At 39.0% G+C, this 18,836-nt stretch overlaps 1 protein-coding gene across 1 annotated transcript in view; it reads left to right on the top strand.

The window, feature by feature from the left end:
- Positions 1 to 2,546: 2,546 nt before the first annotated feature.
- Positions 2,547 to 18,836, top strand: part of FAM120A (family with sequence similarity 120A) — a 49,221-nt gene continuing 32,931 nt past the window's right edge. The window contains 4 exon segments of the mRNA XM_009332572.1: positions 2,547 to 2,789; positions 7,786 to 7,868; positions 17,234 to 17,362; positions 17,843 to 17,939. Coding sequence (XP_009330847.1) covers positions 2,723 to 2,789; positions 7,786 to 7,868; positions 17,234 to 17,362; positions 17,843 to 17,939 — 376 coding nt within the window. The 5' untranslated portion in view covers positions 2,547 to 2,722.

Here is an 18,836-nt window from a genome sequence, read left to right as displayed (position 1 = left end):
TCCTCCAAGTTATAACAAATATCCTACGGGTTCTTAGCTTAATTGTGACCTGGTATTTTTCTGTTTGGGGGAGGGGGGAATAATTCTTAAAAGAAACTTTTATGCAAAGCAGGTTTGCTAAAATTTCAATGTTTAAGCAGCGGAGACCTTAACATCTTTAACACTTTGGTGAGACTTTGTTTTGTTCTCAGTATCTAAACGTGCATGTGCTTGTTTACTCAGACAGGATTCTCTCTTTCTGATCCAGCATCATTGATGTTTATACAAGGTTTAGGCTTGAAAATGATTCCAAACTCCTGGCTGTGATCTCCCCCGCGTCCCCTCTCCCTGGGTTGATTTTGAAGTGTGCGTGTTGCCTGGATATAGGTGCATCTTTGGACTCTCTCCTTTTGTGAGAGCTGTAAGCTATTTTTCTGACTCTCATCTTGTTAGAGTTTTATGTTGCGGGTTAACTGTACCTTGGTAAATACAGCTCTTTTCCCTGTGACAGTTCAATTATTTGAACATGGGTTCTAGTATTACCTAAACATACTGCAGTTTCGTGCTCGTAGCTTGCTGTGTCAGATAGCTCTATAAAATGCAGAGGGAGGGAACTGGAGGCTGTGGAGGTAGAAGAAATAGTTTATAGGAGATCAGAGCGGACCGCTCACCGAGTTTCCCCTTGTATTGGCTGCGCACCCATGTCACACCTAGTGCTGCAAAAAGAGTTCTTACTTTGTTTTTTATAGATGATCTGTGGTTGTCATGCGTGCAGAGATGTTGGTTTTAGATATATGTACATAATTACAATCTATCTACCCTTAATAAAAAAACCTCTGGGGGATTTTCCTAGTTTAAAACATGTAAAGACTGGGGGGGGTGGGGGGAATGGCAAAGCCTAAACTGCCCCCCTTGAGTTAGTAACTGTACAAATCTGATACCTTTAAATTTTCCAAAGATGTTTACAGTCTCTTCCAATTCTGTGTGCAGCAGGCACACATTATGCTAGGTGACAGTATAATTATTAGAAAAATAAATACACTTGTTTTTCTCACAAACAAAAGTAAATTTCAAAAACACTCTGATACAGTCCATCAAGCACACTTGTGAAGAAGTAACATTTTCTTAAGACTATAAGGCGGTAGCACTAGGAGCAGAGAGAGCTTGGTGAGCTGGTTATTGATCGTAGGAATATCTCGGAGAGTGAGGTGCTGGCTGTTCAGCTGCTGAGGATTTTACTTGAAAGGGAACATCTCGTGAAGCTACGTGGGAAAAGCAAAATTTTACATACCTCACCGGAAGACCGTAATTCAGTGTCGGGTTCAGAAAGTGTAAGGCGTGAGTAGAAAAGGAAGGGTCACTGTAAACTTGCTGTTGGACAAAAACTCTTTGCTGAGAGGCAGATGACTGCGGGACCATTGGAGCGGGCTGTAGGGGTGTAGGACCCTCGCTCACGTTGGGCAGGGCTTCGGCTGCAGAGGAAATAAATAGCATCACTGGCACTAACGCTGTAGTTATTCATGCGTACTGTGGAGTCTGAAGCTAATAGTTTTGTACTAGTCTATTTTGGGATAGCTTGCTATCTACATTGTTATTAAAATTGAATGCTTGGTGAGGGTAGGTTATACCAACACCCAACTTCTGTGGGGTTTTCTGAATCACTGAATGTTTAGTAGATGGTAAAAGCGTTAGGCATCAAAAGCACTCGGCTCGCTTTATTTTTGCGTGCTTGTATGCAAACTGTAGTTGTAACAGTTCCTGACAGTGTGTAGAGATGCAGGACTGTAGGTACTAACCTGTCATCGTGGGGTTTTTTGTTTTAGTATAATCTTTTTGATAAGAAAGGGTTGCTTTTATATTTCCAACGTTAGAAATTGGCCCATGTCTCCCCTGCACAACATGTCTGTTCTAGTCATCTGATTGCCATAGCCTAAAATATGTGCTTTGCTAGGCAACGTGAGTTGAGGTGAAGTTTGGGCTATAAACTTGAAGCAGTTTGCACCATCAGAGACAGCTGTGCCTGAATGAATAGGCTGAAAGTGGAAAGAGGAAAAAATTTGGCTTAGAACGGCAAGGTAGACATTTGAAAAGTCAAGAAAGTTACCTCTGTTCATCTAGGGTCATGTTTGTTTCTCTTCAAACAGGGCTGCAAAACTTTGAAAGGGATCATGTGATTGCTTTTTAAGGGGGCATCTTGGCTTGCTGAACTGCTTAAGTATCCACAGCCTTAAGGTTTTTCCCATGAGTTAATACAGACATTGGTATAGTAATATGTTTAGAGTTTGAGCGTTTCTGTTAATAAACAGTTACTTCAGATGAGTTCAGTAACACATAATGCCACTTCAGTGTGTAGGCTTCCAGAACTTCGTATTGTGTTTCTGCGCGCTCCTTACATCCTGTCCGTATGTGCTGTGTCATTGGATTTTTTTAATGACTTTAAATATACTGCAAGTGTTTCAAATGCACATATATAGTTCCAGAAAGACCCAATATATCGTAATACGTGTGCTAAATCAGGACTGCAATTTAACACTGTAGCTAATTACTCTGTCTTCCACTATAGGTTGCACAGAGCATTGAGGATCATCATCAAGAAGTAATTGCTTTCTGCAGAGAAAAAGGTTTCCATGGTTTGGTCGCGTATGACTCCGATTATGCATTGTGCAACATCCCTTACTATTTCAGTGCCCATGCCCTAAAACTGAGCCGTAATGGGAAAAGTCTCACAACAAGCCAATACCTAATGCATGAAGTTGCCAAGCAACTGGACCTGAATCCAAATCGCTTTCCTATTTTTGCTGCTCTTTTAGGTAAGTGAAGTAATAAAAGGACTCGATGCTGCTAGTCAGACTTATGATTTCAGTTTCTATTAACTGTTTTAAAATACGTGTGTATAATTTGACAAAGCACCTCGGGAAAGACATCCCTTTGTTGCAGACATTCCTACTATACTTGAGGTGGGCCGGATGCATTTTTATGAAGCCAGACATGCTGAATTTGCAGAGACCTGTGAGCGATGCAAATTGTGGCAGTCTAGAAACAAGAGTAGAAAGTAAGAATTCTGCAAAGCTCTGCCTGGCCAAAATGTTCTCAGTGGGTGGGGAGGAATCGGGACAATTGTGGTTCTACTAGTTTTGGTCTTACATAGTATATGAGGTCTACTTTTAATAATACGCTTTCCAGACTGGGAAAGCATGCTTCTGTCCCGTTTTGTATTCTACCTAAAAATAACGTATATGGAGTGAAGATGTTTTAATTGCAGGGGCTTTTTTTCCCTCAGAAATGAGTATTGGACAAATATGACAGGACGTCAGCTGCACCAGAAATACATTTTACTATATAATTGAGTGAAACTCCACATTTCTGAAAGCGCCGGCGACCAGCATCTTACCGTTACATTAGTTTTGTTTGGATAGTTTCTTAGCACTCTTGCTTGTAGTGCTAAATGGGGTAGTATCTTTAAGGAGCATAGGTAGGAAGTACTTCAGTTTCACATCTCTGCTTAAATGGGACAATTCTAACACACTCTATTTCCACAGCAGTGGTAGAGAATAGTCGTCATACTCTCTCAGATGGAAGAGTGAATTAATTGCAAATAAAGTTGACTCCAATGAGTAAGACCTCTTTAGAACAGCATTCTAACTTCTTTTTGGGTAAATAAGCATGGAGCAGCCATGTTCTTGATCTCATACTGAGCAAACAAATTAAGAAAACTGGATTTTCTTTTTATTTTCTCACTGACTTTGTGCTTTAGTATGGGTACGTGATGGAAGAATACAATTTCTCATTTGAAAGCTGTGAATGAGAGAGGCTACGTATTATTGCTTTAGCATACTAATGTTTTAGTAGTCTCTAATATTAAACTGTTTCTAGTCCAGGCAGGTACCTTCCATGTTAAGAAGGAAAGAACCAATGCATCTTACAGTAGAAAGTTGAAGTTGCTTTTTGTTAGTGTATGTTTTTTCATATCCTGAATGGTTACCTGCCTGCATGGCTGTGTGGAGGAACGGCAGACGATTGGCTGAGCTGCAATTTAGAACAAAAACTGTATAAATTGCATGACAGACTACTATTGCTAGGCTTTGTTTTGGAGTCTATAAATAAGTTGTTGCATGCCAATTCAGTGAGTAAGAATTACTGCTTGAAAAGCAGTTTCGCAGTTGCAGATATGCTTTATGGAATTAACGTGAAGTACATGTGAATGACATCGTTTTAACTTGTGGCAGAATTACAGCTGCATGGCCAGTTGAGGCATTGCTTGGTTATATTAAATGGTAGGTGAAGAATATTCTGGTAAGTTTTCTGAAGGTTTTGCAATTTTATGCAAGAAACTCTTGAATATTTTTCTCTCTTGATATCTTACGCGACAAAATATTTTTCAGCTTGCTCTTAGGAGGAAAAACTTGCGGTCATTTCACATGATTACTGGAGAGATATTTTGTAGCTTTTTTTTTTCCCCCCAAATTGGTACCAAGGTAAAAAAACCCAGTTCAGTTACAAGTTTAGTTTTGTGTATTCTTTTGCATTTCTTCTGTGTGTGTAGTTAGTAAGAGTAAGCAGAATAGAGTAAAGTTTATGGAAGTCAGGGTTAGAACAAAAGATACTTTAGAGGTCTTCCTGAGATGAGGGTAGGTTTGGGGTTTTTTTTTAATTAGCGAATATTACAAAACCTAGGTATTTGGTGATATAAACAATGATTCTATAAGCTTACAACAAACAGATACCGTTTGACTTAAAAGTACTGGCAACACTTTTTAACTTTTGCAGCCTTAGGAATATAGTAACTTCAGGTTTTTTAATAAAATACTAAATGCGTATAGGCACATAATTGTGTGTAGTGTGGCATATGTTTAAAGCAGCGTAGCTCATTCAGATCTAAATTTTTATATTTTTATTTAATATCTGAGGGCTGGTCTGGCTTCACAGGTTATTCTGCCCTTGCTCCTATGGCCTCTTTGGGTCTCTTGAACCTGATAAGTAGGATGAAGAAAATCACGACGAGAAAGAATAAGTGAGTGCTTGATTACATGGGAAGGCATATGAACCTGTTACATTGCTCTTCTGTTCTGGGTACATCAGCGTAACTCCCCATGCTAGTACTTTGTTTAGGAATAAATTAATGTGTGCTGAAATAATTGCAGTTAAGCTGCCGGTTTAATGTTTACAATTACAGAAGACCAAAACTATCACAATAGCTGTATCAGCATTCAGCTTTAGGTCTGCAAATCTGTTTCCCTGTATGCAGAAAACTCAAACTTCCTTGTTTTCAGGTACTTTCTTGTCATTAACTTCAAGGGTCAATTTGGGGATGCTGAAAAGAAGAAAATCTTGAATGATTCAGCCAAACATTCAGCAGTTGGCGGAGCCTGAGGAACACCACCTAACTGGTCAATTAAAAAAACGTTCTTAATGGCAAATTATTTAGGATTGAGTAATGTTCGGGGATAAAGTCTCTGTTGAAGTATTCCAGCAAAATATTTTTCTGACTGTACCAACTAGGCAAATTTTTAAAGATTACTTCCTGAGAAGGTTATGTATACACTGTGGCTGGTTGGTTTGTTTTATAGCTTTTTCCTTCTTACACCTTTTCCTGCAGAAGGGTTTTGTAGTTCCAGCTTTTTGATATAAGGAGTATCCTTGTCATGGGTAGTTAAAATGTGGCCAAGATACTGTATCCTCCGAGAGTGTGCTCTTAAAAAGTTCTGTCCTAATTGCTGTTGGTGTAAACAGGGAGTTGATTTGGGTTCTTTGTAAATTTTGACTCAAATACTTCAGAATGACTTTAAAAAAAAAAAAAAAAAAAATCCCAGGCTCCAGCAGTAGAAAAACAAACACAGTGTGAGGTATAGGGCTGTAATTCGGTGAACTCTTTAGAAAGGGCAGTGGCTTCAATTAGTATCTAATTGCTTGAAAAAAACCTAAGGCGTACACTATAATAAGCCATTAAAATGGGAAAAATCAATATATGTTGAGGTTGTTCAGCCAGGTCAAGAAATAGAGGTTGCTTATGTAACGTTGATCTCTTTCCCACTGTGACAGTACTTTGTAACATGTGTTTAGTTATGTAGTCTCCTTCTGTTTCTCAGTAAAATTTTAGAACTGCGTAAGGTAAGTACAGGCATCACTTCTTATTTGAACCACAGAAGACACTGCTGCACTTCAACATCCTAAATCCTACAATTCAGTATGCGGTGAGAATTGATCAAATGGTCAGACTGTCTTATGTGTGTGTTCAAGGGGATGACATTAACTGAAATGACAGATGGAGACCAAACAAGATTGAGGTTTTGGTGGAAGGGAGAGAAGCTCTGACTATTTTAAAAGGTAATCTTAGCATCTGCAGGAGTTATTGTTAGTTATCACAAAACTGTCTGGTGGCCTGGCTGTAATTGATTTGTTTTAAGACCTGCGTTATAAAGGCTGTCTAATCCTACCTTGATTAGATTAGTCAGAATGTGGCTGTTATATACAAACTTGTTGAATCTTTCTGATGTGAGTTTAAAGTTTAGCTCCTAATGAATAAAGATTATAATGTCTCCTTGCTGGAGATCTCAGCGGTAGGTGAAGTATTGATTGGACACGGAGACTTCCCTCTCTAAGAGGGCATCTGCTAGTCGCCAGGCAATGGACAGCTTTCTTGGTTTTCACATGTTAAAGAGCATTAAAAGCAAACTAAATCATTTTACAAGCAAAATATTAAGAAAGTAAACAATTGTTGTCATATTCAAAGAACGTTGTCATATTCTTTATGAGTAGGTGGGAGTTCAAGATGTCCAAACTATGAAATTTCAAAAAAAAAAGGAAAGAATTTAAAAAAAAAAAGGAAAGAAAAGCTTCAAATATATTAACAGCAATGAGAACTATGCATTCACTGCTAAGCTGCTGCTCTATAGAACCAGATATTGAAAATATCCTTCAGTTTTCTACCAGAAGTGTAGTAATACATTCTGTTTAGCTCTTTGTAAAGTTTGGATCCACAGACACTGAACTCTGTCAGTGGTTGATTAATTAGTCTTTGATTAATTCAAATGTTTGAAAGATTTCCTAGTAAGAATTTTTTAGGTTGTTTTCTGAGTGTGATGTGCTTTGGGGAAAAAAAAACCCAACCCAAATAATTTAAGTGATCTTCCATTTGGTATGAACAGCTTGGTAAATATAGCCACTATCTCTATTCATTGAAACAACCACATAATTTCCCAATTACTTTGATGCTGCCAGCCCAGGCTCCTGTCTGACCTGGTAAGGTCAGCAAAAGAAACTTCAGGAACCTGCTAAGTGTCATTGGAGCTGCCCGCGTTCCTGAGGGTTAGATAAATCTGCCTGGTGGCTTGCTGCTTGACCCGCGCTGCATGATGGAGCAGAGTGCAGATTCCAGAGGCAGCTCCGATGTGGATCGATAACGGCATGTGCTGGGATGCAGGAAGGGCTTACCAGCTTGTGTCGCAGGGCAGCAGAGTGTGTTCTTAACACTGTTGCACCTGCATTACTAAATCCTGTTGAGGATCCCCTAATAGGACCTGCCGGGTTGAGGTTGACGCCATGTGCTGTGACTGGCTCTGTTTCTTTGTAAGTGAGCTGGTTTCATGGAAGAGTGCTCCTCGGAACAGAGGGAAGTGTATCTTGCTGCAGTGGCAGCATGCAAATTAGGTTTTTCTGGAGTAACAAAAAGATATCTGCAAGTTTAATCTCTCTTTGTTAATCCTACCGATCGGGAATTGAGGGCTGATTGCAAATTTGTTTTACTGCATGTAGAAGCAGCATGTAACGTTTTATGGTGTACATAAATAGTTCTGCATTATGTTCTAGGTAATCATATTCTACCTGATGAAGATTTGGCTTCCTTTCATTGGAGTTTACTTGGTCCAGAACATCCACTAGCTTCACTTAAGGTACAAATTTAATATAACTACGAGCAATTAAGCTAAAATCAATTGTAACAGTTAATCAGAGCAGTGTAATAGGTTAATTCACAGCAGCTACGCAAGGTTCTTGTTCTCGGTCACCCTCTGGTGTCCCAGTCCCTCTCTGTTGACTGCAGAGGATACCTGGGGCGATTTGCCTTATAAGGCTAAACAGCCTTTGTGATCCCCCTCAGTGCCCTTCAGCTACATGAGCCGTATAACTTCAGTGTGGTTTGGCTTTGAGAATGTAGCTTCTTACTCTCTTCTTTTTTTTAAGAAGAGAATTTTTTGTTTAGTCATGTTCCTCAACTGTCAAAAATAATTAGCTGGATATCTTCCTACCATATTGTTTTATTTTCTGCTGATCTGAGTTTGTGTGTAATAGTTTTCTGTACTTCTTAAAGTGTAAATATGCTAGAGAATAGGTTGCACAAGAAAGCTAATGTGGCCTTCAGTAGATTTTTTTTTTTTTTTTTTTTTTTTACTTGTGTCTGGTGCTCTTAGTTTACAGTATGTCTGTTCTGCTGCTTCATCACACTTGCTTTGTGCATCTGCCAAGTAGACAGCTATAAAAGGGAAACTGGACACATCAGAGAATGGGATAATAGTGACCTTTCTTTCTCTCTGCCACAATAGACATATCTTTTTCCCTTTCTCCTAAGGTGTACCATGCAGCAAATCAATTTTCTTTTTGTAAATTCTGTAAGACTGTTTTGTTATATCTACAACAAAAATAGATGGCTTTTTTCCCCCTTCTGTTCCAAAAGTTTATTAAGCATTGAAAAATTGTAACTTATTTTGCTGAAGGTAGAATTTAAAAACAGATTCAAGATTTTCAGCTGAGTTTTTAAGGCTTGCACGTGCATTGCTTAGTGAACAGCTGTGACAATTTGATGTTATGCTCATCCCCTATCTTGCTGCCGCTCCTGTGTTTAGAAAGGTAAGTGTCAGCACATTGCAGTGGCAAAACAAAATATGCATGCGTGTTTGCTACTTCCTTGTAAAACTTGAGATGGACAAATGAAAGACTGCAAGAGTGTGCCTGTATTTTCATTTTTGACTAAAAAGGTTAAAATGTAGGACTTCTCTCTTAGTGATTGATAAACTTTCTGATGTTCAGAATACTTTTCTGTGGTTTAGGCTGAGTAAACTTCTTTTACAGCCAGTTCAGAATATGATTTCAGACACCTAGACCTTCTGAAAAGCCTTCTAAATATATACTGAATCACTTGATTAGAATGAAAATTAGATATTTATCATCTTTGCTTCTAGATTTACATTTTCAGTGGAAACACCAGTTGGGCTTTGTAGCGGCATCCTAAGGAAATGAAACTTGTTTCCTTAGAGCATCACTGGGCTATCTTAGGCAGTCCTCCCTGTATTTATTTAATCTGTTGGCCAATGTTAATCAGATTTGAAAGCGGTTCCCATTTGGCTGTTACAGGCTCGGTGAAAACTGATACATTGTTATCAGTGAAAAAGACCCAAACTAGTGCCCTTACTGAGGGAAAAGGCTAGCACAACACGACTTGTTTAATTTCACAGCAGCTTCCTGGCCAGTTGTTAAGTACATAGCCCCAAACTAACTGCAGTGTTTCTGTCTCCTGGCTGATAATGATGCCAAAGGGAGAGAAAGAAGAAGGGCTAAAGCCCAAGGAGACAAGTCTGCAGGAAACCAGTCTTCATTAGTTACCGGTCATGGAACAACTTACTGTGGTTTTTTTTTTTTTTTTTAGCTTCAGTTTCAACAGTGCACATGACTTGAAATTATAACTTGTTTCAGTAGCTCAGTAATTCAGTTTAATTTCATTGGACATACTAGTATGTCAATGATGTCATTACAGCGTGCTCTGTAGAGACCTCATCTGCTAATTCTAGACATGCAGAAAGCAATATTTCTTGTAAATTTTACGAATGCTTAAAAAACCTAAAAGAGGCGTTTATATTAGCCACAAGCTTGACAGCAAGAAGTAGTTGCAGAACAGTTACAACAAGTGCAAGCTGTCATGAAAACTGGAAGTGGGGGGTGAAGTTGTTGTGGTTGCCCAGGATGTCATCCCTGGGCTGTACTTACAAACTTAGAATCATAGAATCATTAAGGTTGGAAGAGACCTCCAAGATCATCGAGTCCAACCGTCAACCCAACACCCCCATGCCCACTAAACCATGTCCCTAAGCGCCTCATCTACCCGTCTTTTAAATACTTCCAGGGAGGGGTACTCACCCCCTCCCCTGGCCAGCCTGTTCCAATGTTTAACCACTCTTTCAGTAAAGACATTTTTCCTCACATCCAATCTAAACCTCCCCTGGCGCAACTTGAGGCCATTTCCTCTCGTCCTTTCGCCAGTTACTTGGGAGAAGAGACCAACACCCACCTGGCTTGTTGTGTCTGTTTAGAGTTACTGTTGAGTATTCCCCATACTCGGGAACCAAGGGCTCTGATTCCACACCTCATTCAGCTCCAGATTTAGAAAACTTTTTCTCATTGCATAAAGATTTTAATCTTTCTTTATCTAAGACAGTATGGTCTGGAGTATCAAAGCTAACAGGTTCAGTTCCCAATGGCCTGATCTGTTGCTTTTCAGTGAGACCTATGACAGTTAATAATGTACAATTTATTTTCTGCATTCTTTCTCAATCTTCTATTAGGATGTAGGAAAATGGTTACTCTTCCTACAAGAGAAGCTTTACTAGTTCACGAATTAAAAAGTGTAACTTAGAAAAGAAACTGCCAGTCTTCGCTGATAGAAAATTGGCGTATCTGCTCAGGTGTCAACATAGTGAGGTGAAAAAAAGCAAAACTGAGGAACCTGTACCTCTGTTTTAAAGAGGGACATGAGGGTGGTGCGTTCATCTAGGAACAGCTGAGTAGAAATGGGAAAAAGGAAGGGAAGTGGAAACCTGAACGAAGAATCTGTATTTCACATCTAGAAGGAAATGAACCTAACAGTCAGGACAACATCTTTACATGCTGGATAAAAAGCCATGCCTTTCAGAAGACACCAGCGATGACCATCAGCTCAGCAAAACTGTTAAAGTTCCATGGACAAATTTAAATGAAGAGATTTGAATTGCTATTGCTGCAAAAGGGGAAAAAGAGTCAAAAACTGACACTGCAAGCTGTTCTGAGTCAGGATCTTGTCTGTCTAAATGCCCCTGTGTAAACAGATAATGCATCTAATAAATGTGTAGACCTGTGCTTGCGTCCTGTTACCTGACTGAGAACAGAGTTCACTGAAATGACCACCTGAATCAGAAGCTGAAACAAGAAAGGAGTTACATATAATTTGAGCGCTACATCTTGTTCGGAAACTAGCATTATACTACTTTTTATTTGTGTGCTTTGGGATTTATCTTTAAGACAAAGACAATTTGGTTCTTATTCTGGGAAAGCTTGTTACAGTATGGATCTTCAAGATCAATGTATATCATCAGAATGATATTAGGAGGGCAGTTTCTTATCTCTGGAATGAATTAGTACCTATTTGGGAGCACATACCACTGAAGAAGTGCTGACTCTTTATTCAGAAGGTAACCTTAGAAACAAGTCTTAATGCAATCTCCCTTTTTGAAACAGAAGAGGATGCAGGGAAACTGTATGAGATTTTGCGATGGATCATCTTCCTGTTAGGATGGTTCTGGAAGGATTAATTCCTTGGCCTGTCTTTGGCAAACTTTTGATATGCCCACCATCCAGTACTCCACATCTGGTTTTACCTGGCAAAATTAGCTAGCTAATCTCCTTGGTTGTTTCATCTCAGTAGAGAGGCAAAGAGAGATACTTCCAGAAAGCAATCCAAAATATGCAGGTTAGGCTCCTTCTCTGAATTGCTCTAGGAAATTCCTGTCTTTCTCTGTTTGTTGACTTCAGAGGGTGTCTGCCAGAGGGAGACTAATGTGCTAAGTAGGTGCTTAGGTGATTTGCTGCTGCTCAGATAACAAAGGTGGTACTCTTAAGATATGCTTAAAGTAAGTGTCTGTTGGTTGTTTTGGTTTTTTTTTTTATGCTAAGGGTCATCATAGGATGATGCAGGTCAGAAGGGACCTCAGGAAGTCATTTAGTCCAACCTCCTGCTAAAGCATGGTCAGCTTGAGGTCAGAACAGGTTGTTCAGGGCTTTGCTTAGGCTAGTCTTGAAAATCTCTACGGTTGGAGACTGCACAACCTGTCTGGGCAGCCTGCTCCATGGTTTGACAGTCCCAACAGTAAAAATGTTTTGCCTTGCATACAGTCTGAACCCATCTTGTTTGAGGCTATGTCTGTTGTCTCTCGTTCTTCCACAGTGCACCACTGTGAAGAGCCCGGCTCCATGTGCTTGATAACCTTTTTGTGTAGGTATTGGAAGGCTGCTGTTAGGTATCTCCAAAGCCTTGTCTTTACCAGGCTGAATAAGCCCCATTCCCTCAGCCTCTTCTCATAGAGCAAGTGCCCCAACTCCTTAACCATCTTGATGGCCTTCTGCAGAACTAGCTCAACTTTTGACATCTGGCTTGAGCCCAAAACTGAATGCAGTGCTCTAGAGGTGATCTAACGAGCGCTGAGGAGCAAGATCCCTCAATCTGCTGGCTGTGCTCCTGCTGCACAGCCCAGGGTGCAGCTGGCCACCTCTGCTGCCAGGGCACCCTGCTGGCTCATGTTCAGTTTGCTGTCTTCCAAAAGCCTTAGGTCCTTTTTGGCACAACTCCAGCCTGCAGAGTAGCCAGGGGTTATTCCTGCCCAGGTGCAAGACTTTGCTTTTGTAGTTGTTGAATTTCTTAAGGTTCCTGTTGGCTCATTCCTCTAGTTTCTCTAGGTCTTTCTGGATGGCAGCCCAGCCCTCGAGTTCGTGGTAATGTGCAGGGTTGTCACGCAGGTTGTCTCTCATGAAGTCGGTCTGTATCACATTTTTGGCTTGTGTTTCTGCTCTCCCCTTTTGTGTCTGACATAATTTTTGTTCCTCTGCTTCGATTTGGTTTTCTCAGAGTTCTATGTGTATAAATTGTCAGTAAATGATCTCCATGTTGTGTGTATTCTTGTTACCATCAAAACATGCAAAAGTAGAAAGAGGTCAGTTTCCCAGCCGGAATAGAGGGAGGAGGAGAGAGAATTTCTAATTAAATAACCTGATCTTCAGGGAAAAGCTGAGGTTTGCTGGTTTGAGAGGATTTTAAGTCATCCGGGGAACTTCTTGCCTCTTCAGAAAGCTTGTCATTAGATCAGATGCACTACAGGCTCATAAGATTAAATGTTTTTAACATTCAAAGGCTGATACAAGATCCAAACAGTTTGGATGTGATCTCTAATAGAAATTACTAGACAAAAGTAACAAAACCCGGGCAATTTGTTGTAGTATTCTTCATATCTTCAGCCTTTTCTCTTGCCAGTGAAAAAAAAATGTTCCCTATGTGTCACCTCACAGTAACTGAACGTTCGAGGTCTCTTTTTTAATGGTTTGAAAATAAAAATAAACTGATTATCTGTTTCCAGCAGGCACAACAGTAAATGCTGGTACTTGTGTCGATTAGCCTTTAAAGGCTTCACTTCCTGGAGACAGTGGGAAACTGGAGTTGTCCCAGAATTGGGGAGCTTTTCCCAAGTGTGGCTTAGGTACCTTCTACGGTATCCTATAATAATCCCATGGAGTTATGCATATGTGAGTCTATTCTCTTTCAATAAAGCATTTTTACTAGTTTATGTTGTCAAAACGAAGACGTTTTTATCTTGTACCTTCTGGGCTTGTAATGTTGCTCTCTGCCTCTCATTTTGACAACTACCTATGTAGAATTAATTTCCTTCCCCCACTTAATCTTTTCAGAGTGCACTAGTAGGTTGTTTGAGATTTTTGTCAGTGGTCTGTCATGAAATTGAAGTAGTCCTTTTACAACTAGCAAGGAAACCATGCCGTTTTCAGATGTCATGCTTTCTAACCTGATCACCTCCAAGTGTGTGATCCACCTCCATGTTTGCCTTTCCAAAACTGATTTTTTCCATGTTGTTGCTTGTCTGAAACTCTTCTGTAAAGGATAAGGGAAAAAATAGCTTCTAGGAAGAGATCTCTTATAATAGAAATTGGTAAAATGTGGTGCTGATTTTGCTCTGAAATGCTTTGTGTGCAACTAAAAGTAAGTTTGAACCATGAACACGTTTTCTGTAACTTTTGCTGTTAAGTCTTAATTTTTCCCATACCTAACACTTAGTAAGATTTAGCCTGTATTTTAATGCACACAGTATTAGAAACATTATTTATGATTCAGTACAAAATCTACAATTTTTGATTTCTGGAAAGTTCTAAAATGAATGGAAATCTTTTCTTCTTTAATATCAGGAAGGTACATCTGATTTCTCCACTTTTCATTTCTGGCTTCTGCGTAGGTCATGACATTTTTAGTTTTGAGGGTGTTCTCACATCTGGACTGGATGTCTTTGAAACAGAATAAAAGAAGATAAAAGCCAAATATCTGAAATGTCTCTAAATCTGTAATACATACTTTCAGAAGGTTGCACTTCAGGAATTAAGAATATGCTCCAGTGAGGTCTTTAGGCTGTTTGTTTAAAAGCAGCTAAACTGGGGGCGATACGCGTAGTAAGCCCTTAGTATGTCTCACTTGAGCTTCATACTTTTAGGGTCTGAACTGAATATTAGTGCTGGAGTGATGTGATGACTTCTCTTGATGCTAACTGCTTACAGTTTATTAAATATTACTATCTTAGAGATCACATAAAACTAATGATAGATTGCTTGCTCCTTTTATCCACTGAATTTTCAAGCAGAGATTGCAGAAACAATTAGGTAGTAGCGCAGGGTTTCTCCAAGGCACTCTGCAGAGAGCACATCTAACATGACACAGCCATGTTATGATTCAGCTGCTTTAGAGATGTATGATTGTTACACCTACAAATAAAATCGTAGGTGTTCATAAAACGACTTAGATTACCAGTGAGAAGAAAATCTATTGCTTCTGCTTGCAGATTGGGTGCAAAATTTTATCATCAATATTTGTGACTGTAAGCTTACACGCGAATGTGATCTGTATTTAGCATTGTTGTATATATTCAGAACGCACACTAATGAAAATTTAGAATTTACTATCTGAAATAGAAATAACTACCGTGCCACTGACTACACTAAACAGAACTGTTCCTAATTTAGGCTCATAAAATGTGGAGCTCATCTCTGGTAGGCAATGACCAGGTATAGACAAGCAGACATTAGGAGAAGGAAATTAATAAAAATGGGAATCTGGGCAAAAATCCCATGGTCGAAATATGAAGAAGGCAGTCTAAGAAGTTGCATAGTCAGTGGATCAAATAAGGGCAGAAAAGAAAATAATTACATGGTAGACTCCATATAGAATAAAAAGGGGTTGTGGTACAGAATTTAAAGTTGCAAAGATAAAACTAATGAAGTACTAATCAGAATTTTGCCTAAACACTTCTGACAAGGCTGAATTGCAGTATTTTCTATTAAAGTATGATACCTCTGTGTAGAATGCAAGCATAAGGATTTTTCACATTTCCTCATATCTGAAAAAATAGAACAGTTAAATAATAATAATGCTTTCTCAAGTCTTGAATTACTGAATTTTGCAAATAGGCAGATTAAAATATGTTAAAAGCAAAACCCTAGCTGCTCCAGAATTATACAGAGGTTCCAGACAGAATTTTTGGAAATTCCTCAGGCATCCTCTAAGATTTAGGACACGTAGTCGAAGACCTCTTTCCTGCCCCTCTGAGCGTGCACATTGTGCAGCGCAGAGGGAAAGTAATAGAAACTGCCTACAGTTGAGTAGTTCTTCAGACCCAGCTGGCAGCACCGCTCACTGCTTTTAATTTCGCAATGGTCCGTGATGGTTGCTTGACCTGAAGTTTCTCTATACCCCATATAGGATCATGCAGTGCATGTGAGTAGTAATTCCCATAATCATATGCTGAATAATCCTCAGTTTATTTTCAGGAGGAGCCTATTGAGAGTGTTGAGATGGAAGTCCAGGGTTTCCAGGACTATCCAGTTCCCTTCCTTTCTCCATGTGGACACGAGAAGGGATCAGGCCAAAGAACTGACTCTAGAACTTCCTGGTACAGCACATCCATCTGCAGCTGCCAGTCGCTGAGCTGCGGGAGCTTCGTCTGTAGGGGCTTTGGACGTCGTCCCACAAAGTTCTTCCAGCTCTTTCTTCTTACCACAAAGAGACGTCTTTGCTACAAAGTCCTAAGTGATTCTTATCTTTTCAAACCCATGGCCTGAGTCAGTGACCAGTGAAACAATGGGGATTCATCATTTTCCTAACATCTTGAGTAGACTGTACCGTGGACTCTGATTTGTAGACAAATCTATGATCTGTATGGGCTAAGGTCATTAACTCGAGGGAAATTCTTAGCATGCATTTCAGCGCGTGTTTCTCAGCCATTTAAGATAGTTGGTGAATATGAGAGGTCAGACACATCTGTCATTGGATGGTGAAGTTATTTTAATGCTGGAATATTGAAACTATTTTATCAATGGAATTATCTTAAGAATTTCCTCTGTGTCTGCAAAAAGAGTAACCAGCCCTATAACCGTGTTGATCTTCATATGCTTGAAAGAGAAGGTAACTATGTTCACATCGTAGCAACAAGAGAAATCCATACATCATTCTTTGTTGATGTATAATATAAAAGAAATAAAAATAATTTCTTGCCTGAGATGTTATGTATAATGTGAAGCTGTATGAGTATATTCTACTACAGATAATTAAATACATAAAATTTGAAAACACCAATTATTAAACTATGTAATCTTCAAATAATGATTTTTAGACCAATTTCTGTAGAATCTTGACAATAAGTTTCCTTGAGATAGTCCTTTTCTCCATTTGTTTTTCAGATCCTCCCTTTTCTGTGTACATAGAGATCTTCCTGTTCCCGGTGGATCTCTTTCATCAATTCTGATGCCACTTTACATTCAGAATACAAACTGTGTCAAAATATATTTTCTGGCATATATGTAGATATGTGTGTGTATACATAAAATGGACGTATCCACATTAGATAAAGCAGTTTGCACTAGAGGAAATGTCCAAGTAGAAAGCAGTAAAATAATTAGCATTGTTGACCTCGTTTGTTGTTGGAGCTGATATTTAACCAGCAAGTATTAACAGAGGTGAGGTTTCACATATATATAAGTATACTGTAGATGACAAACATATGAGTCATTGTTTAAGGGGAAGTCTTAAAAACAGGGTGAAAGGCCCAAAAATATTTAGATGCTAAATCTGACAACATGGAGTTTGTTGAATATATTTTCAGTAAATAAACAGTTTAATTCTCTGCTGTATAACTGAAGTATCTTGGGCTACCCTGTTATTTCATACTGCCATGTGTGTTTGTTTGCATAGGTACGTGCTCACCAGTTAGTTTTACCACCTTGTGACGTAGTGATCAAAGCCGTAGCTGACTACGTCCGTAATATTCAGGACACCACTGATTTGGATGCCATAGCAAAAGATGTTTTTCAACATTCACAGGTAAAGTATAAAGCAAAATATTGCTCTGGGGTTTTTTTAAACCTATTGTGCTATACATTTGTGTTGGAGAATTGCATTCTATAAAAACAGTGTTTTGTGTCAGCTGATAATAGGAATCTGTTGGTATATGCAGTGTCTCAGATATCTTAATTTCACTTTCCCCACTTTCCGAAGGTGAAAATACTGCATTTACCCTTAGTGCTTTAAAGTTAAATTCTTGATAACCAAAGGGGTTTTGTAGTCTGGCTTTGTGTACTGTCACTGAGAATCAGTGGTACATGAAGACAGTATTTTAAAGCTTTATCCTTACGTGGATTGACATAATATTTCTTGCGCTGGAGTAGTGCTGTAGTCCTCAAGTGTCCATAGGCGTCAATACTGTATGTGATACGGTATACATTAACTACTCTACAGTACAGTGCTGACCTATAGATGACATGCCTGGATTTGCTCCTGACAGATCTTTTTTTTTTATTTTAGTCTAGAACAGATGACAAAGTTACTCGATTTAAGAGAGCAGTTGCTTATTACTCAGCAACTAATAAACCTATGCCATTTCATCCACCACATTACCTAGGTAAGTAATTAAAGAAATAAGGCTTTTCATTTTAACTAAAACCTGGCATAACCCTAAATCAGAAACAGTGTTACGAGCAGGATCTTATAAAAATGTTTATATTCTCTGGCAGTTTTCATTGACCCTTGAATATGAGGTTTCAAAAGAAGGTTTTCATAGGATACGTGCAGAGGTTGTGTTCTTTCCCCAAAAAGAGGAGAACAACCTGGACTGATTTTCCTCTTAGCTATTGCTGCATCAGTTCTAGCATTAGGACACTTGTGAGTATGGTGCTGTACACAACTGAAATCTGGTGACCGGTTCCAATCATGATGACCGTTTCTATTTCTATTCCATAAAACATGTTTCCTGTTTCTCACTGGACTTGCCTGACATGTTTTAGAAATCCCTTTATAGTCTTTGATTTTTTGATGTCATAACATACCTGCTTAAATTGCAGCCATGAATTGTTCTGGCATTGCAGATTATTCTCAAGGCTTACAAATTAACTGTATGATCACAGCATTTACTACATATACCTCATTCTTAACACAAAACCATAATTTGAGCTGAAATTTTCTAAAGATTTTCAGTTACCATACTGGAATGCTAATACAGATTTTTCCTTCTCTTTTTTGGGGGGTGGGGTGCCTTTATTTACATTCGACGACCTGCATTAAAGGGCATTAAGGCTACTCTAGGTCAAATATTCAAATGATAGAATGTGCCAGCATTACGTGTCTGTGTGGCATCGTTTTTGCCGGCTTCTTCATTATGGCATCTCTCGGGCTTTTTTCTTTTAAGCTTCCTTTGATTCCAGGTAGAATAGAAATGTGCAGTAAAGAGAGATACAAAGAACTGAGGGAAGGTGAGACAGGTAAAATAGACTTGACAAGCTACAAAGTATTTTTATTAAAA

This window comes from Pygoscelis adeliae, unplaced genomic scaffold (assembly GCF_000699105.1).
Source record: "Pygoscelis adeliae isolate BGI_AS28 unplaced genomic scaffold, ASM69910v1 Scaffold349, whole genome shotgun sequence".
NCBI lineage: Eukaryota > Metazoa > Chordata > Aves > Sphenisciformes > Spheniscidae > Pygoscelis > Pygoscelis adeliae.
The sequence above is the reverse complement of the archived record's forward strand: the minus strand, read 5'-3'. Positions and strand labels throughout refer to the sequence as shown.